The sequence below is a fragment of the Centruroides vittatus genome, unplaced genomic scaffold (genome assembly GCF_030686945.1).
Source record: "Centruroides vittatus isolate TY-2023 unplaced genomic scaffold, ASM3068694v2 contig_378, whole genome shotgun sequence".
NCBI classification, from domain to species: Eukaryota; Metazoa; Arthropoda; class Arachnida; order Scorpiones; family Buthidae; genus Centruroides; species Centruroides vittatus.
The window spans coordinates 349,915-371,722 of record NW_027122199.1 but is presented as its reverse complement, the minus strand read 5'-3'; the positions used below and the strand labels follow the sequence as shown (position 1 = coordinate 371,722).

At 32.9% G+C, this 21,808-nt stretch overlaps 1 protein-coding gene across 1 annotated transcript; it reads left to right on the top strand.

The window, feature by feature from the left end:
• Window positions 1-1,149: 1,149 nt before the first annotated feature.
• Window positions 1,150-20,803, top strand: LOC136975715 (uncharacterized). Its single transcript, XM_067270814.1, has 7 exons — window positions 1,150-1,306; window positions 6,806-6,899; window positions 7,590-7,673; window positions 17,590-17,761; window positions 17,837-17,916; window positions 20,629-20,748; window positions 20,800-20,803. Exons 1-7 carry the CDS (start codon window positions 1,258-1,260, stop codon window positions 20,801-20,803), a joined length of 603 nt encoding a protein of 200 aa, XP_067126915.1. The 5' UTR covers window positions 1,150-1,257.
• The last annotated feature ends 1,005 nt before the right edge of the window (window positions 20,804-21,808 follow it).

Genomic DNA, 21,808 nt, shown 5'->3' with positions numbered 1-21,808 from the left:
TTTCACAAGTACAGCAGTGTTAACAGACTACTAAATGACATTAACTTAGTTCAATTTGAAAACAGTTTAATATAACTTGTGTGAAACTCGTATTATAAAAACAATGCGAATTGTTTAAGAATAAAACCACTAAAACATTTAGACAAAGAATAATTTGTTGGATCAATTCGTAATTCAAGTTTGAGATATACAAATAATTCACATCTTGCATATTGTTTTTGTGCTTTTGAAATTGAGTTTTAAACAGAGATAGCTCGTGGGTTATCAAATGGAAATCAAGGTAATTAAAAGCAATTGCCAAATTATACTTTCGTTATTCAAAGATAAAGTTAATTGCATAATATTTCACGACGAAAATTTATTGAATTATAAGGAAATAAATAAGTATTCGATACCGCAGACGCAAGCATTTTCAAGTGTTTCTCCGGTTATATAATATAAAGTTTTTAAATTTTCTTACAGGTCGTTCTTCGCTTTCTCTTCGAGTTGGGTTGTCCTCGCAACCTTTGTCGAAACTTTGATGGAATTAGGCATCATTTCCTCAAGTGGTAAAAGAGGTTAGAGTAAAATCGTAAATATTACTTACAATTTATTCGTTTTATAATAGTATACAATTGATTATTTTATTATAAAAAACGAAATAATATTTTTTATATTATATCGTTTTCAAACACTATGTTTAAACAGGATTCTGTGTAAGTTTATTTCTGAATTTATTTTTTAAAAGAAATTACCTCAAATGTGTATCTGATGTTTAAAGTTTATTGTGAATTATAAAAATGTTTCTTACATGAAGTAAAAATGGCCATTTTAAATTTAAAGTCATCGGGAAGTAAATGCGTATTCGCTGAATTACGATTCGCATTTAAATATCTGCTCTAAGAAACAAACTAAGCTAAACAAATAGAATTTGAAAGAAGATGTGTTAAGAGTAATAGTGAAAAAACTGTTGTTATTTTTTAATTTTTCAATCTCAAATATTTTTGGAGATATATCACATTAAAGTGTGTATTTTCAATGATATAAGTATACTACAAATTTATTTCGAACATTTTTACTGTATTTATTTACTTCAGGTAATTTTTAATTATTTTTGAAAATTCTATTACAACTAATTTTGAATATTTTTGTTATTTAGATACTGACAGAAGGGGTTTAACCTCTGTTTCCTTGTATCAGTCGTTTCGTAAACTACGTTTTCACTGTATAGGAAAAAGAACAGCTGCTTTCTGTGGAATTAAATTTTTTGTAAACTGTATGGTGGTTTATCTGCATATTTTATTTACTCTCCCTAATGAAACAGTAGGTAAGATTTTTCTGTCGCTTCTTGACTCAATTTTGAAACTTTTTAAAAAAAATAGTTTTTATATTTCGGTATATGTGCTTTTGTTAAGTAAGTAAAAAGTGCTTAATGAAAATATTAAAAATTATATGAAAAATATGCGTAGTTACTGCAAAAGGGATAGAGGAACTGCATTGTGTAAGAATTCAGAATTGTGTCGAAAGTTCTTGCCATGATGCCAACAAGATGCAAAGCAGAGAATTACACTGGACACCGATAATGAAAGAGCACCTATAACATGATCATTTTCATTTACCTTATCTACTTTAAAATAATAATTTACATTACTATAGTGTCTTCAATAAGTATTTTGTTCTTGTCTGTACTTTCTGACCACTCTGCACTCTGCACCAGAAGCATAGTAAATTACTGTACTTTCATATTACAGTTAATATTTTTTAAGCAGGTTGCATAAAACACTTCACTTTTCTGTTGACTTAACTCTATAAAATACGTTAGCAATGCCTGCTTATCGCGAATTTTCTGTAAATATGTAAACGTACTTAAAAGTGCAAAAAACATTTTCGAAATATATTATTAAATTGATAAGTACAATAACTAAAAAATTTTAATTAAAAATAGAAACTTCAAGAGCCTCACTTGTCAAATAGATAGGATTACCATAATATATATATTTTTTCAACCCGGGACAATTTTCAGAAAATACACACAACAGAAAATAAAGCCTACTAGGATAAGTACCTATGATTGAAAAGTCTATATAAAAAGTTGTTAACAAAAATCAAGGAGTTAAAAGCAATTTTTAGTAACTCAACTGAACATATATTATTATTAAGAACTTATTAGTATTTATCCCATGTGTAAACATTCTTTAAAAATTCGGTACATTTAAAATATGACAATATATTTGTAGAAGTTTCGATTGTTACTAGATTTGCCTTATGTTTCGCACGCTTCTAATGATTTTTAATGTCCGAACGCCCATCATGAGTTACTAAAAATTTTAAAAAGCACAGTTCATATTTCATTTTGTCAATACGATCACAGACTTTTTCAAAAACGGATAATCCTTTTTCAGTCATCAGTAAACACACGGTTCTTTGAAATTTTGGAGATTAAATTTATTCAATGTACAATACAAAATAATCGCAAATGCCGAATAGTAATTTGTCCTCGACTAAGATAGGACATGCCTAACAATGACGTGGCCAGTGTAAGCGTTGTCAACTTTAATTGAAACAAAACATCTTCAAAATATCTAGATTTCATAGCCTACGTGCTATTATAAATTCTGTGAGAAAAATATCTGAATAAAAAAACAAAACATCGAAATTCATTAAGCAATATGCTATAAATCATGGAGGAAAACATCTAGACAACGTACTTTAAAAGTACTTAGAACTAAATACAAAATACTTAGATTGACAACAGTGAGTGTAACAGAAGAGATTATTTAGTTGCCAATTTGCCATTTTACCCGAGGCTACACTATTTTTACTTTTTGTATATTTGGCACTTTTAAAATTTAACCCAATAATCGAAATAAAATGACAAACTGGCCAGGACGCCGCGACTCATAATCAAATCGAAAAAATCCCGGTCAACACGGGACGTCTGGTAAGCTTACACATAGACAAATAACACTATTAATGTTAGCTGGCATTTTAATAAATCCAATGAAGCTATATATATATAGCTTCATTAGATTTATTAAAATATATGGTTAATGTTACCCTTGGTGGCAAGATGGCCGCCATAGGGATTTTTCCCTACATTCTACACGGCGACGGGGAAATTTTTTCCTCTGATCACGTGACCGATGCGTTTCCGGTCGCCGACGTGGTCTTCTATGGAGACTGCGCGTTACGCACTGTATCGTAATAACACGACCTAGTAACTCCTATACTGTAATAAGCTAATTCAACCCTATTTTAATAGAAATAAAAACATTTTTTTACTCACGTTGATTGTCTGTCATTTCCCTTTTTTACTTTTCTTCCGGCCTTTGGAATTTTGATCTTCGTTTGTTATAGATCTTTTTTTTCCCCCTTTAACGGCTTCTTTTACTACTGTCGATGACTTCTTATTTCTTCCTTTTTTACTCGCGGTGGACGATGTTTCATTATCCTGATCCTTCTCTGATTTCTTTGAATAATTCTTCTTCTTTTTGTCGACGTTTTGAACGGGTGCAGACGGAACCGTCTCGGGTTCAACCCATTTCGGAGTTTTTCCTGTCCCTGGATAAATCATAGCAAGATGTTCGATGAAAGTTTGAAATCTTTCTCCGGCAGTTTTTTTAGGCCAGTCCATGAACTTCTTGTACATGAACAGATACATGTATGAGTCCGATAAATCGGTTGTGTAATGCTTTGGCAGGTGTTTTTTATTTTTTAGGTATCCCCAGAAGCGTTCTATGTTTTGAGTGTGGTCCCCTGTCTTCGGATTCACGAAGTTTTTCGAGTGATTTACAGTTCTATGCACTACATCCACGCCTTCGATGTCGTCAATGTGGTTGTACCCCTTCCACTCGTCGGTTATTATCAAACTTCCCGATTTGACGTATTTGTAAACTATCCAGTTTAGAGTTTGTTCAGATCTGTCGTTTACCTGACAAATAAAACAGTTCCCGTCCTGTCTACATATGCCGCCCACAACCCATTTCGTTGATTTCAATAACCTGCCTTTTTCGTACTTCCTTTTGCAAATGACAGTTTCGTCGATCTCTACGATCTTATTCGGCCCACCTATTTTGAAGCTCGTCATGTTACTTAGTGATATCATCATTACTAGACGTATGTGATTCGACCAATCCACACCAGCTTTTCGAGATATCCCGGATGCTAAAGCCGAAATGGTAGCTCCACATTCTAGACATAGGTAGTGCCATATGAATGACAAGATACATCCCCAGGAAAGACGACCGCACTTGCTTTTAAAAGTCCCTTCGTAAACTGAATATTTAACTCCACACGAACTGCATCTTAGAAGACATTCATTTCTTTCTCTTCTGTAATATAATTTGCATATCTTATCGCACGCAGAACACGTCGACTCTATCTGCTGTATACCTAATTTGACCGCAAATTTGAATGCATTATCAATTGCCGGGTTCAATCCCAATTCAGAATAATCTGCTTCCATCATTTTATAAAACTTCCTTGTAGTACATTTTGCCCATAATTCCTTCGAACTGAAATCAACGTCGCCCATGACTAGCACAAAATTAGTAACCGCCTTGAAAAAAATATCCTTAGTACCGAAGTTACTAAAAAATAAAAAAAAACAATTTAACAAAACAAACGCGCAAAAAGAAAGCAATTTCGTATTGTTTGTACTTGTAAAAAATATAAATTACCTCTTTAACAATTCGGAAAGAACAGATATTGTAAAAAAAAAAATTCTATGCCAACAACGAACATGCACCACACCACTGTCTTCTACACTCCCACCAAACAAAATTTGCATAATTCGACGATCTCGGCACCAACACATTACGTCACAACATTTCGAAAGAGCTCCCTCTCACGTCACAAACGCGAAATCGCGCGTCTCCGTTCCGAGGTTACAGGAAACGCGGTCGCCACGTCGAACGCAGGGAAAAAAATTTTCCCCGTCGCCGTCTAGAATGTAGGGAAAAATTCCCCCGGCCGCCATCTTGCCACCAAGGGTAACATTAACCAAATATATATATGTAAATATATATATTTAAATTTATTAATATATATATATATATATATATATATATATATATATACATTTATATTTAGATGAATATTAAAGAATTAATATAAATATTTTGTCTTTTATTGATAAATACTAATATTAAAATGTATCGTAAATCATTGGGTTTAAAACAAAACAAAAAAAAAACTAATTATATAATATCCTATTTTAATGACATAATTGATTCATGAAAAGTCTCGTTTAAAATGTTTTAGAGCGATCAATCATATTTTATCTCGGTTTAGAGTCATAAATAGAAAATATCTTTTTGAAAATAAGGCAGCTCTTTATATCACGTAAACCAGTGATTCTCAAAGTGAGGGTCGCAACCCCGAAGGGGGTTGTGAAAAATTTGTGGGGGGTCGCTGAAAAATTGATTCCAGATCACTTTTTTTAAAATATTTTATAAATTTACTATGGATTCATGTTTAGAACTAATATAAAAAATATATATATAACATAATTTTTACTTAAATAAATTGCACATATAAACAATAAAAGTAATATAAATATTTAAATACGAGCATAAATATAATATTCATAAATTTGTGCGCTATTGGAGAATCCCCCGAGTTCCACTCTCCGTCTGAACTATCGTAGAACAACATTGTAATTCGGAACGGTGTTCGCTAGCAGCGCTGCGTCTGTAGGCAAGTCGAGTTAGAAATACAGTAAGGTGTCGTATATCGGCAAACCGATCAACCGAAAGCGTTTCGGTCAGCAAATTCGAATTTCCGCTAGTGCTGTGGCGCTGCAATATTCGGCTATGTCTTGGGATACTCCGATATTATTTTAGTTGATATGCGATTTTAGCTGGCAGCACTGACGTGACCATGAGAGGGTGCTTAAGGATGCGCCAGTATTTGAACGAGAATTTTTTCCCATCGTGAGTGGTAAGTTTTGCTTGTTTTTCTGAGGACTGTGTTATGCTGAATCGGAAGCGATTTGAGACTAGATTAACTTCCGAAATATAACTTTTTTTTTGTTTTTATAGTTTTCAATATGTTTATTTTGTTTGTGAAAAATAAAGAAATAATTAAAAAAAAATTCGTTAGTTTTAACATTGACAAAAATTCAACGCAAAGTGACACGCAACAGAGAGAAATTTCAACATGGGATAGATTAATTAAACAAAAGGAATTAACTCTTTCTGAATTTAAATTTACCCCCTACCTCCGAGATGTTTTTCTACAAAATCATTCTTCGGGGGTCATTTGAAACTTTTAAGTGCAAAAGGGGGTCGCGATCCAAAAAGTTTGAGAAACACTGACGTAAACCATGAAGAGATACATTTAATGTTGACACAATAAATAAGTTTACAGAAAAGGCGAGAGTTGTGAAATCAGTTTTTAAAATTCCCAGCAGTACTCAGAAAGAACACACTAACTTATACCAGGACACGCTAGTGTACGGGATATTTTATGATCGACGAGATTGAAGAAAAATAATCGCATAAACTAAAAAAAAAAAAAAAAACGTAAAGTAAACAGTGTTGATAGCCCTGTAAAGACTGCATAAAAAATAGACGTCAAATTCACGTTTCCCGATTACTGTTAAAATTAATGACTAATAAAATATTAATGCCGGAACGTTCATACAAGCGAAAATGTAGAAATAAATCAAAATACACGTGAAAAGGGGATCAAAAATATTAATAATGCTCCTGTCTACACGCTAATATAAAAAATATTATCGATTTCCAACGGAGAAATCGTCGCTCACACATGAATAATTGTTTCTTAATTTTAAATTGTTTTTAATTAAAAATATTATTTTTAGAAACACAAAGAAAAATTTTTGAGTTGTTTGAATATATTCCTGTGGAAATAGCTACTGCTACTATGGCAATGATGGAGATTTTTTTCTTTATAAGGTAAATATCTTCAAATTGATATAATTATTTTTACTGAAATTAATACTTCTATAGTAGTTTTCATTTTCTTATGAAATTGTGTAAATTGTTTAATTTTGTATATGACGATCAGAATTATATGAATATTTATATTTTGTGTAATATTACTGTAATGGTGTCTAATGAAACGTTATGGCAACGTTTATGGCAAATTATAAACTTTATAAAAGTTTGATAAATTATTTCAAATACTGAATTATTCTACAAGATTCTTAGAACAATTTACATTTGATAGATAAAAACTCAATATTAGGTCGCTGTCAGACAGACCCCTGAATGGCGCTACTCATTGGCACAAACAAGCGGTCAGTTAAAAAACAATATGAAAATAACGCAATTAAACCTGTTTAAATTATTATAAAATGATTGTATCGTATAATTATATAGAATAGCTTTTTTACAGTCGATACGCTGAAACAAAACGAGTCTTCATGCAACGAAATTGTCCATCTAAATTATTCTCCGAGTCGTGAGCAGACACTTCTTTGTGGAAGGCACCATTAACGTTATTGTTGACTATATTTTGTAGTGTACATAATTTTATGCTGCAGAATTCGATAAGACATTAATATATTATTAGTATTTAATTATAAATTTAATTATTATAATTACACTTTGAATAATTCAGAAGGTTCATTAAACAATTTTCAGCGCTTTTCTTCTCTCGTATTCTCACCAGAACAGTGTAAAATCAGTAATGGATATTTTCGATTTATTCAGGAAGAAAATCATCAGGTAAAGAATTTTATATTTATTTCAAAATTTAATAATTATTTATATATGTGTTGGTAATTTGTTCTGATATATGAGGCTGCAGATGCTGAGGTTAAATTTTTTTAAATTCAAACTTTACTTAGACTTGAAAATAGAGACAGCATCAAGTTGTCACCGATTTCGATCGAACTTGGTGAGTGTATAGTGCATCCCTAACGACTGATATGTGCCAAGCAGTTGGAAGCACTGCATAGTCATCAAGTTGGATGAAAATCGATGACTTAAAAACCATTCAGTTCCATTTTAAGATATAAAAAGACATATTAAAAGTAGGTGACATTTAGAGTAAAACATTAAAATGTTCACAAAACATCATGTTGGAAAATATGCTTTATTGGTAATTAAAAGCACTCAAAACCAAATAAATCAATACATATATTTTTCTCGAGAATATGAAAAAAAATATTTGAATAAATGAGAACTACGTGGGAATTGCATATGATAACAAAATCTTTTTTAAAAATAAAGAAACGAGTTGCTGGCACCATTTGTTATCATATTTTTTTGGAAAAGTTTATTTTTTATGTAGCAGACAGATGAGCCCGGCTTTGCTCTGGAAAAAAATAAGATGACTAAGGAATAAGATTATTAGATTTTTTTGTACTTCTATCCCTTCTACTAGTCTTTTATTTGTGTTAAATAAAATAAATAGTATACATAGTATGTTCTCAAAACTTATTTTAAGTGAGATTTTATGACACTGAGTGCCCACTTTAACACATCTAAATAATTCTCTAAACTGTGTACAGTAGAAAAATAAAAAACTTTTAAAATGTGTTAGATTTGTCATTCAATATGATGAACCCTTATGAAAGATAACCTTAAGAGTTATATAGCTAAATGTCGTACCAAAAAGTAAAAAAAAGTCTTACCATTTTCACCAAGTGCAAAAAATAGGTTTCCCTCTGTAAGGCTAATTAGAGAACTTTTAGATGAGTCTAAAAATATGTTTGATTTTTTGATAAAAAGAAAAAACTGCATCTGAAATACTACAATAGAAGCCGAGTCATTCAAGGTAACCGTTAATTCTCTCCATCTTACCCATGGAGGGAATTCCCAAAAGTCCATTGTTAGTGTGCACTTTCATGATGTATTCTAACTCTGTGCGAAATTTGAACTTTCAACTCCTAACCGTTTGGGCTCTGCTCTTATTATTATTATGTTGGGTTAAGTGAAATATACTCGGTTAACACCGGTGGCTGTGTACTATGCCGGACCAAAGTCAAGGCATAGTAACGAAAACAGAAATTAAAGAAGTGTATCAGTGTGTATTTCCGTATTCAGGAATTTCTCACAATATGACATGTATTCACTATAGTGGGCTTCTGTAGTGTGATGTACGTGTTTCTATTCAATTGTAATGTGCCCAGGCTTTTGTGCACTGTGTGTGGTATGACACTTATAAAGGAGAGAACAACAGGTACAATAAGCACCCTATCTATCCTCCACAGATGCCTTATTTCCTGGGCGGGTTCTGTGTACTTGCTAATTTTTTCAGTGCATGCGTTTTTTATATTGTGAGTGTTTGGAATGGATATGTCTATAATGTATGTGATTTTATTGTGTTTGTCAATGAGTGTGATGTCTGGTCTGTTGTGGTAAATTGTTTTATCTGTGATTATGGCTCTGTCGTAGTACATTTTGTGCGTGTTGTTTTCCAATACTGTCTGTGGAATGTATTTGTAGTATGGTTCTTGGATGTCTACTAATTCGTGTTTCTTTGTAAGCTCTTGGTGTATTATATTTGCTGCTTGATTATGTCTGTGTAAATAATCTGTCTATGCCAAGAGCTTGCAACCAGAGGTGATGTGTTGTATAGTTTCTGGCATGATGTGACATTTTCTGCATGTGTCATTTGTGAGTGTTGCATCTTTGAGTATGTGTTTTCTGTAGTTTTTAGTATTTATCACCTGATCCTGTATGGCGATCATGAATCCTTTCCGGTCTCCCCACAGAGGCATCCCCGAGCTAACCATATGTTTGACACAGTTTTGTCAACAAAATCCTGGGCCAGATCATAAGAATGCCTGCCGTGGAGTGTCTTTAGAGCCCACGATTGCTTAATGGTGTCTATGCTTTTTATATGTTGTGTTGTGTCCATATGATATGAGTGTAAGTTTAATGGTGTGTTATTTGAGTCTGCTTTATGTAATTGTGATGCTTCTTGTTTTTTGTAGAAAAACTCTCGTAGTGATTGTATTTGTTTGTAGTGATGGTTAACTATGTCAATCAGGCCACGTCCGCCATCTTTATGTGGAAGGGTTAATCTTTCTGTTGCGGATTTAGGATGATGATGTTTATGCTTAGTAAGTGTTGTTCTTGTTTTCCTTTGGAGTTGCTCGAGATCTGTGTTAGTCTAATGTATAACTCCAAAAGAATATGTGAGTACTGGGATGACATGTGTGTTTATTGCGTTAACTGTATGTTTTGCATTTAACTGTGTTCTGAGAATAGCATTTAACCTACTTTGGTATTCTTTAATTAATCTTTGCTTTATTTGTGTATGTTCTGTTAGTTTGGCCTGTTGGAATCCTAAATACTTGTAGAACTCACCCTCTTCCATGGATTCAATAACGTCTCCATTTCCAAGTGCAAAATCTTCTTTCTTCAGGATTCCTTTTTCTATGTGAATTATTATTATTATTATTATTATTATTGTGTTTAGTAAGTTATACTGAGTTGACACCGATGGTTGTGTACTATGCCGGACCTGATTCAAAGCTTAGTAAGCAAAACAAGACAAAAATTATATAAGTATGTTGGAGCGTGCGTCTGTATTCAGGAATTTCCTAACAATATTACTTGTATTTAATACAGTGTAATGTATGTGTTTCTATTCAATTGTAATGTTCGCAGGCTTTGGTGTAATGTGTGTGGTATGACACCTGTAGAGGATAGAATGACAGGTTTGATAAGCACCCTATCTATCCTCGACGGATTCCTTATTTCTAGGGCGAGTTCTATGTAATTGCTGATATTTTTAGTTCATGTGTGTTTTATATTTTCAGTGTTTGAAACAGATATGTGTATAATGTATGTGATATTACGATGTATGTCAATGAGTGTGATGTCTGCTCTGTTTTGGTAAATTGTTTTATGTGTAATTATGGCTCTGTCGTAGTACATTTTGTGCGTGTTATTTTTCAATACTGTCCGTAGGATGTATTTGTAGTATAGTGGTGGATGTTTAATTATTTGTGTGTCTTTGCACGCTCGTAGTATTTTATATATGCTACTTTATAATGTTTATGTAAATAATCTGTCTGTACCAAGAACTTGCAACCAAAAGTGATGTGTTGTATAGTTTCTGGCATGATGTGACATTTTCTGCGTGTGTTCATTTATGAATATTGTATCTTGTAAGTACCACTAGCATTAAGATAACCGTAGAAAACATACATCACCGCCTGAACTCATACAAATATAAACCTATTTTAAAAGGAGGTGGCTTCAATGTCTGCAACCTGGCAGCATAATCTAAAACAGGGGTGGCAAACAGTTTTCGCTTCTGGGCCGATTAAGAAAAAAATATTCTTTCACGGGCCGAACCAGAGACTGCCCTAGCAAGATTTTCAGGGGGTGCGACATCTCATTGTGGCGTCAGCCCGTAGAGACTAAACTGTACATAAAAATTACAGATACATTTTCACATTATCATACATTATCAACAGTCTAAGCTGTCTTAAAGAAATGCATAATGAGGCATTAATTTTAGTGAACAGAGAGCTGTTGACCTTTCTCTTTTTTTAGGCGTCAGAATTTCTCAACTTTCACTTCACATTGTGAGAATATAAAAACGTAATACATTTGACCGATTATTGGAATTTAAGTAGCTAATATTGAACGATTAATCGCAAGCCGTATAAATACATTAAATGGGCTGTATATTGGCCATGCCTGGTCTTAAATATCACCTTAAGGGTAACGTAGTTAATGAAACTATGGCTGAACAGAAATTGAACATAAGCACCCTTCCAACCTACTCCTGTCAGTTATATCGACCTAACGTTCGGAAGCAGTCACATCACCTTCAGAATTAATTACTGACATAGATTCTGCCAGTGACCAGAGGTATATCTTCACCCAACTGAAAACTAGTAGTAATACTAATAATCATACTATTCATTATACTCGCACTAACTGGCAATTATTCCGCAACACCTTCAATACTATTCGGGCTGGTACTCCTCACCACAATCACTATACTCAAGACCCCTTAGACCATATTATCACTAGGCTTACAAAATAATTATTAACTCTTACGTTATTGCTGCTGAGCTCAAACATTGTAAACACGAAATGGTTTTTTGTGGACTAAAAAGAAGAAAGTAGTTAGGAGATTAAAGAGGCAATTTAGGAATGAACAAGACCCAAACATTAAAGTCACACATAGAGATCAATACAGGCACGAACACAACGCTTACAAAACCTTTATAAACAAAACAAGTACTAACACTTGGAAGAATTTGTGTACCAACAGTGATGGTCGCCTCCTGGTCTGAACCGTAATACTTAGCTTGTAAGGCAAAAAGCCAGCTCCAAACCTCCTCCACTATCCAGCTTCCTGATGTTCGCTACATTAACAACACAGAGTAAACTACTATGCTGATTCACGAGCCTTTACCCTTCAGATGACCCACAGCAGAATTACAGTACACAAGCGGTCATCAGAAATTCTACACTCACTCTGAGTAGCACAGACAATGATCACATCTTCTCCTACATTGGGGTTTCCAATGCCATCTTTTCGCTTACTGATAACAAAGCCCAGGTCTTGATGACATAACCACTGCGATGGTAAAACACATGACACAGGTTTGAGGCCAATCCTACAGCGTTTGTAATTCTCTTTCATATCTGCTTGGCCTTTTTTTACTTTTTCTTGACCTTCTTGACACTACCCTGTAAAAAGGCTAGTGTCAAATTGATCCTCAAACCCACCAGCGCTAACACTTACAAAAAATACAGGCCGATATGCTTCTCCCAACTTTGGGAAAAGTGTTAGAAGGTCTAATGATTAATAGGATCACATGGGATCTATGCAAGCGTAGAGCCCTACAACAGAATCAGTTCAGCTTCTTTAAAAACAAAAATACAGTAGATGCCATTTGTCACGTCATTAGCTACATTCTCCAGGCTAAACGAAACAATCAGCATACTGCAATTATCACTATTGACTTTAAAAGTGCCTTTTATCACGCCTGGTAACCGTTAATCCTACACACATTACATGCTTATCACTGCCCTCAAAATCTTTACAAACTTCTTCAGTCCTATCTTAGCGACAGGTGTACAGATGTTTATACAACACAAAATAACATAATCATACCCATCACTTGGGGCTGTCCTCAGGAATCCAGGTCTGGTCCTGGCCTCTGGAACATAGCTTATAACTCTATTCTGCACTTAAATGACACCCTACCTCCTAGCTGCTGCATACAGGGCTATGCACATGACACAATTATTTTAGCTTCACACAGGAACAGTGAATGGCTTACAGGACAAATGCAACAACATTCAGCAGTAAAGTATTAATATAGGCAACCCATTAACACAGACAAGTGCGAAAGCATGATAGTTGGTAGGAACGCATTACTTCTCTTCGATTCTATGCTCACAGAATAAAGTAAACGACGGAAATTAAATATTTAGATGTTATTCTTGACAAAAGACTTAACTTCACGCCCTGGCATCAAATGCATCACGGATAAAGCTGAAAAGATTGCCGATGCCCTCATTAGTATTGCTAGGAACACATGGGGCCTTGGCCCTAATGCTACTAACGTTATTTATAGGGTTGCAATTCAGCCAGCACTCCTCTATGCTATACATGTCTGGGGCCACGTGGCAGCCAATGTTCATAACCGTAAAAAACTGTTCTCTGTTCAAAAAATTGCTGCTCTCTGCATTTGTAAGGTTTATAAGTCTACACCCACTAGTGCCGTTATGGTAATGTCAGGTTTCACCCCTATCGACTTAGAAATGAAATGCATTATTTGGCAGTAAAATCTTGTCACCTTAACCTGGCAAGATAGATTATAGCAATTTGGATGTCGTCAAAATGATTAGAATAGATAAGATTTTCCCCAGTTTGACTTTGATCAATGATGTAAAAAATATTCAGCATCCTAAAAAATACCCCCCGCTTACGAGCTGATGGGAGGAGTGGTAATACCACTCCTCCCATCAGCTTGCTCCTGACGTTTACTTTGAAGATCCAGGTGATCATCCCATGTTTAGGATTTACACTAACAATTCTAAAATGAGTGACAATGTGGGTGTCACTTTTGTACTTTACTCCAAATTAAGCCACATGTTTTACGCTGCTCAAGAGCACAGGCAGAAACTTTAGCTATTTATAAGAGCTTAATTCACATTAGGCATAGGAAAGACAAAAAATACTAATTACACTATCGCATTTATTCTGACAGTAGGGTAGTGTTACACAGGATTGCGATGTCTGATAGCCAGTTAAAACTCGTCCATCTCATACACTACATTCTCAGACACTTAGACAACATTAAAATAGATCTTAATGGGACCCAAGTCATGCGGCAGTTCTCAGCAACGAGAACTGCCAATTTTGCCAAACAAACTGCAAATTCTTCAGTCACTAATACTTTTAATTATATTCTTACCCCAGACATCAAAAATCATGTTAATAAACAAATCTCCATTCTCTTACAAGACAGTTGAGACCATGACACCATTGGTAGGCTCAACTACACTTTCATCTCCAAGGTTGACACTACAGCAACTCTTCTCAACTTTTACCCTAGTTACACCCACATTCTACTACTTACAGAACATGGCAACTTTAAGCATTACTTGCATAGATTTAACCATGGGGACAATCCACAATGCGATTGTGGTATTCAGGAGGACCAAACATCATTTCACTTGGCTTTTAGCTGCAATAAGTCCAATCACTTTAGGGAATGATTAAGTTAATGTCTAAAACGAAAAAAATAAATAAAATTTTAAAAAATGGGGTTTTGCTTGTTTGTCTTCTGTCAGTGTGTCTGTCTTTTCTAGTTTGTCATTGTGTTCGTTTGTTTTTGCACTGTCTGTCTAGCTGTGAAGTAGTATTAAGATTTGCGCGCGTGTTTAGTTTTATCAGTATTAAGTCTTCCTACTAATAGCCACTTGGCTCTAACTTCTACACTTAGCGTTTTGTGGCGGTACTCAATCATTGGTGTTCGCTACACTCAGGTATTTTTTTAGACTTCGGGAGACTATAGCCATGCAGCCTAAAAACTGCCGGCCAACATCAAACATATAGGGTACTGTAGCCATATGCACGTTGTTCAGTGGGATCCTACCATTTTCTACTATCTATCTCCAATCCCTACTTCTTTATCTCTCGTTGCACTTACACTACCCTCTTTTCTGCTAGCTAAACACCTCGTGTACGGCCTAAGTCTTTCTTGTATGTATGTATCTTTGAATGTGTTTTTTTTGTTTTTATAATTTATGACCTGATCCTGTATGGCAATCATGAACCCTTCTGTTTCCCTAAAGGCACCCTTAAGGTAACAAGCTGTTTGACACACTTTTGTCAACAAAATCAAGGGCCAACTCATAAGGATGCCTGCCATAGAATGTTTTTTGAACCCACAATTGCTCAAAGGTGTGTATGCTTTCTATATTTTGTGTTGTGTCTATCTATATATTGTGAGAGTAAATTTTGTAGTGTGTTATTCGAGTCTGCTAGAGTTACTGCTTAATATAACTGTGATGTTTTTTAAAGAAACTCTTGCAGTGTCTGTATTTGTGTGTAACGTAAAGTTAACTATGTATCAGACCATGTCCGCTATCTTTACGTGGAGGGGTTAATCTTTTCTGTGGCGGATTTAGGATGATGTTGTTTATGCTTAGTAAGTGGTGTTTTCGTTTTCGTTTGGAGTTGCTGGAGATCTGTGTGAGTGCAATGTAAAACTCTAAAAGACTACATGAGTACTGTGAACACATACGTGTTTATTGCTTTAACTGTGCTTTTTGTATTTAACAGTGTTCTGTATTTAACTGTTTTCTGAGAATAGCATTTAACCTAGTTTGGAGTTTTTTAATTACTCTTTGCTTTATTTGTGTATATTTTGTTAGTTTGGCCTGTTGGAATCCGAAATACTTGCAGAATTCGCCCTCTTCCATGAATTTAATCATATCTCCATTTCCAAGTGCAAAATCTTTTTTCAAAACTCCTTTTTCTATGTGAAGTGTTATGCATTTGTCTAGGCTAGACTCTATTTGTATGTCCTTACAGTATGAATGTGTGATTTGTAAGAGTTGATGAAATTTTTTTGTGTGGTACATAAAGTTTTATGTCGTCCATGTGCATGAGATGTAAGAGAATTAACTGTGTTGTTTTTCCATGTTTGAAATTGTAGCCATATTGTGTGTTGTTTAACATGTTAGATAATGGCTTCAAGGCTTATCACAACTAAATGAATCTCTTTGGAAAAATTGCTTGCCTAATGAATATTTGGTTTGTTTGTTCTATAATACTTTTCATGTCTAGCTTTGGATTCAACTTATGACCTATATGTCGGCTTTTCTTTTTCTGCTAGACTTACTACACCATCATTCAAAAACAGGACAAGCTTTAAAAAATCACATTCTAAATACAATGTGATTTACAAATCCACTTATGTATTTTGAGAAATACGGTGTTTTTTTATTTAATGTTACAAAACCACGTAATTTAATAATGAGATAAATCAGATCAAAAATTGACATATTTCAATTAATTCTAGTTCAGAATATCACACTTTTTGAATATATAATAAAAATATTTAATTGAAAATATCACACAGTTTTTTCACAAATATTTAACATATACACAACGAAGCGAATTGTAATAAATTTTTTTAATGCATTACAAATTGCGTCGTTGTGCATACATCTACTATAATCGAAGAATAACAGTATTTTCTTTATTAATTGTTTTATTACAAAATACTGTTAGCAGTAGAAACAATGTATCATCCTGATATTAATGATTAGATTTGTCGTTCGTAGACATTTAATTTATGAATATAAGCAACGTTAAAAAGAAACCATTTTCGAAGCATCAATCGAATTGCTTTCAAAACACGTGTTGTTTACTTCAAGTGGATTTGAATGTTTTTCAATGTTGATCTTTTCTGACAATTTATTTTTATCAATCGACCACTTCACAAATATTTTTATTGTGTCACACATATTCATATATATATATATGAATATAAATTATATAATATATATATATATATATATAATTTTTAAAGGCATCTCTCAGACCGAAAAGACGTGTAAAAAAACTGAAATGAAATTTTCATATTTTCAAAGTTTATCGATTCTTACTGGTCAATTCCGACTTAGTTGAAATGTTTTGAACTGCAATTGTGTTTTGTTCCTATACAATATTTCCTATCATTTCTCAGGTAGTGTATCACTTGTTCACCAATGCTATGGCTTAAACAACATAGTTTGAAAACTACATCCCTCCAGCAAGATGTGGTTCGGTTTGATGGGATAAGGCAACACAACACATGAGCGATTGACATGTGCCATACGCAATGACATTCTGTCAGCTCCTATTCATGTGTTAAATTCCTGAACTAAACGTGAAATATTCCACGAGGCCGGCGTAAATACAGTATCCCATGTTGTGAGACATGAATCAGCGAGCATCTACCAGCGTCCATTTTTCATCCATTTGAGTACAAGTGAGCTTCGCGCAATATCTCCTAGGAATGTTAGTTGTAATCTTATAAATTTAAATACGGTTAGTTTTTCTTTCAGAAACGACTACTTTAAAACCGGAATCTGATTAACGTAGTTTTATTTGACGACGATTTTTCGATTAATTTACTTAGCATACAATTTTCTATTGCAGATTAACAGTGCCAGTAATTTGTCTTATAGCAGCAACGATTATTTTACCTCTTCTAGGAGATGGTCCTCATTGGAATGACCTATTAAGCGATGTACACGAAAATGTGAAGAATTGGCCCAAATATATTTTTTATTACACTAACTTCATAGAACACAATGATACAATTTCCATTGTAAAAATAAAAATATAATGCATTCTATAGTATTTTAAAATATATAATTTAATAACTAAATATTTACATTTACAGAGATTTCAACATTTATGGTTTATAAGCGCCTTGTTTCAGCTAATTCTTGTGGCTATACCTTTACTCTACATAAACAACAGGTATGTTTTTTCGTTTTTATTTTTAATTTTGACACTTGATACCTTCGAAAACTATCAAGCTTTTTAATAGTGTTTATTTTGTGTTCGAACTTAATTTATAAAATATATATAAAATATTTAGTATTATCATTAATTTATTTAGCATTTATTTTATATTATTTGTTTGTCACTCACGCGATTTGTTTATCAAAAGTCTTCTTTATATGAATAGACTGTAACTACTTGTGTTCTATATTACACGTCAATTTTCACCTATAACAATACCTTTGTTTAATCTTTATAGAGAAAGTTTTATTTAAGTATTCATTGGCGGTGTTTACGATAACCAGTTTTGAAATTCGCTGTATTATTGCCAACATTGTTTATATAGATTAACTAGCTGAAGATTTTTTACTTGTACTTTGACTAGGAATCATCTTCAGTCATACTAATTAATTTGAATGAAATTACATATGCAACATGTAATTCCCACTAAGGGCAAATAGACATAAATGGTCAAAACTAAGACACAATATGCACATCTACGTTGCAAACTATACTTTATCTACTTTACATTCTTGATAGATGTCATGCACATAAATTTCTAGTAGTTATTCATGTGGAATACTATTATCAGTGTATTACACTAAGTAATTTGACGCTCGTTGATAAGCTTTTTATTGTATTTTAAAGCAAGGCACAATAGAATATATTTTTATATATATACACACACACACACACTTGTACATATATGTATGTATACTTTTAATATGATTTATTTTTAGTATGTAAAAAGCTAATACATTTCTCTGAATGAGTTGTATACATATAGATTTAATACATTGAAATATATTTTCTTGTTGGCCATTATTTATGTTAGTGGATTTTTTTTGTCCGTACAAAAAATAAACACTTAGTATCATCTATTAACTTAACATTCTGAAAAATCCAGCAATATGTTTATTTTTTAGAACGTGCTCTGCAAATATTTGGGGGTCTTCACTTGTTATGATAATTAATTTTAAAAACGTTATATATTTTTAATTATTATAAAATAACATCAAGTTTAATTTCGAAGGTAGAAATGGTTATAACAAAAATATAATAAACGATTATAACGAGTAAAACTTTCATTAAATCTGACCCTATTAAGGTATAAGATGTTGACCGTTTACAGACGGTGAACTTCCTATACTTCTTTTGACATTAGTGAATTTTGTATGAACTTTTTCTAACCAGAAAGATATTTTTTTTATTGAAACACAGAAAATTCACATTTGACAATTTGGTAATGATTACTACTACCTAAATTAGTTCATTTCTTCGACAAATAATCGTGATTTATTTTTTATATATGGAAACATAGGTGAAAATAAATCACTCGTAAAAAGTTATCTGTAATAAAAACTAAAAATCTTTACTCAAGATAATTTTTCAATATGATTTGTGTTCCACTTTTTTACACTGTTTTGAGTTTTTAGTTCACTGCACTTCCATTTTAAACTTTATTAGCACCAAGATACCCTATCCTTATTACAAATTTTAAGGTAAATTTGCAAATATGCAATAAATTGTATCGATGTAAAACACACATTTCTTAGTTACGTAAGGCAATTTCTCGAAATTGTCTTACGTAACTGAACGCAACACTTAAACGATTTGAAAAAAAGATCCTTTCGTGAGAAATTTCTCTGGAAAACTAGCCTTTATTTAGGTGTAAATACGTAATGAAAACACTGAAACTGTGACGTCATTAGCTTGATGGTTAGGAGCTTTAACTAGCTACCAACTACTTAATGTGATTATGAAAGTTTAATACTGTTCTGATACCATAAAAATCCATATTTTTTGTACTATGGGATCAGATTGATCCAAGCGAAAAACATGCTATATGACCAGAATAACTTTTTAATAGAAAATTTTTTTCATGAAATAATAAGGTATGATAATGTATTATAAAACTAAAATAATATCGCATATTGTTTAATATTCTGTAGGCAAAATGTTATTGTCAGCATTGGTTGCACAACCATTTGGTATTCTCTTCCCACACAAACTTATTGCACTCGTTACAGATTAATTTTATGATACTTGACTCGGGAGAAAAATAGAATCTCTTGCGTTGACCTGGATGAAACTGTGTGGTGCTAGCGGCTAGTGTGGGTGGTACAATGGTGCCTCTGGTACAATGCTGCAACTGTGGATGACCTGTTTGACGTCTTTCGGCGTCTGCTACACTTCCAATCGTTGACGTGCATGTGGAATAATTATAGCAAGGGCTAATTCCTTAAAGAATATTGGTCATTTGACTTTCTTATGTTTTCCAAAGTTGGGCACAATTTTACTGTCGATGTCAGTTAGCTCAACTAAACATTACATAAAATTTTGGCAAGAAAATTCTCGTTGTGTCGCCATATTGTGATGCCACGCACGTCACGAAACCTTGAAATATGAAAAAAAAACTATAACACATTGAAGGTAATATGATGTCAATTTGACCACATGCAAAAATAAACCTAAATAAAAATAAGCGAAAAGACTGAACTTATCGAACGTGTGTCATATGTGGGCTGGGGTCAAGTAGACCTCAATAGTACCTTAGTAGAGACAATATTGAGCTTAGATTACATGCGTAATAAAAATAACAATTAATATGTTACAAAATTTTTGTTTAATTCTGTGTAATATGTATGCTATAAAAAACAGAAATGTATATATATTTGTTAATTTTAGATGGCCAAAGTATGGAAAGATTATTACAGTGATGTTAATTGCGGCAGGAGTTGTATCGCACGTTATTAATACAATTGTATACAAAAATCACACAATGTTTGGATATTCTATTGATATTACGTAAGTACCTAAATTTTATATTTTATTAACAAGATATCATGCTGTTTGTAGCTGACAAGTGCTAATTTAGCGTTATCAAAACAGCTTATCTCACTGTATTTGAGAAGTATCACAAATAACAAACTGTAGTCGCGCTAACAACACACTGCACATTGTCTTCAAATTTTAAAGTATCGCAATGAGGTTCATGCTGAAAAGCATCCGCTGCATCGCAGAAATCTCTATATAGTGTAAGATTCTTATACAAATAAAAGACATTTTGCTCGCTGCGTCAAAATCATCATAGTGGTGAGATTTAGTACAAAATTTTATATTATAATATTTTTTTAGTATTTCTGTAAATAGCGTTGACTAGGAGTACATATTTTCCCATCATACATTAATATTATTAATGCACTGCAAAGAGTTCAACCGTCTCACAAGATGATGTAATGGAATAATATGATTGAACACATAGCAAAATGGACAAATGTTTCTATTCATAATAAGATAAATATTCGTTTTTATATTGAGAGAACATTAATTGAGCATTGAACACCTGGCTTTTTTATTCAAACTGGCTATTTATCAAACTCTTGGCCAAAAAGCCAGGTGTTTGATAAATAACACGGTCTTGTGTTTAATGCTCAATATACAGTAAAAACACGGTTTCAAGAACATTAGAACATTAATTTTCAATATCTTTTTTTCCTGTGAGTACGAAGGCCGATTATGGGTTTTTAAGGCCCACAGTAAGGAGGTCCACTGAAATACGTGCAGCCTGGAGCTACATATATTCTAGTACATATATTTAAATAATTGATCTCCGATAACTTTTTAAGTTTAGACCTGTCTTAGAAGAAATCGGGCATAAGATAATAGTATGATTTTCGTTCTTCATCGTTGTTAATTGACTCTGAAACGGATCAATCTTCATAATGTGCAAAATATAGATTGGCTGTATTTTAATGTGTACTTTGTATTTATAAATTTCTTATTATAGTTTGTTGTTTTTTAATGTAAGAAATTTTCAAATTTCTATTAATTTTGTTTGTAATGCTACTTTATTAATATTTTTATA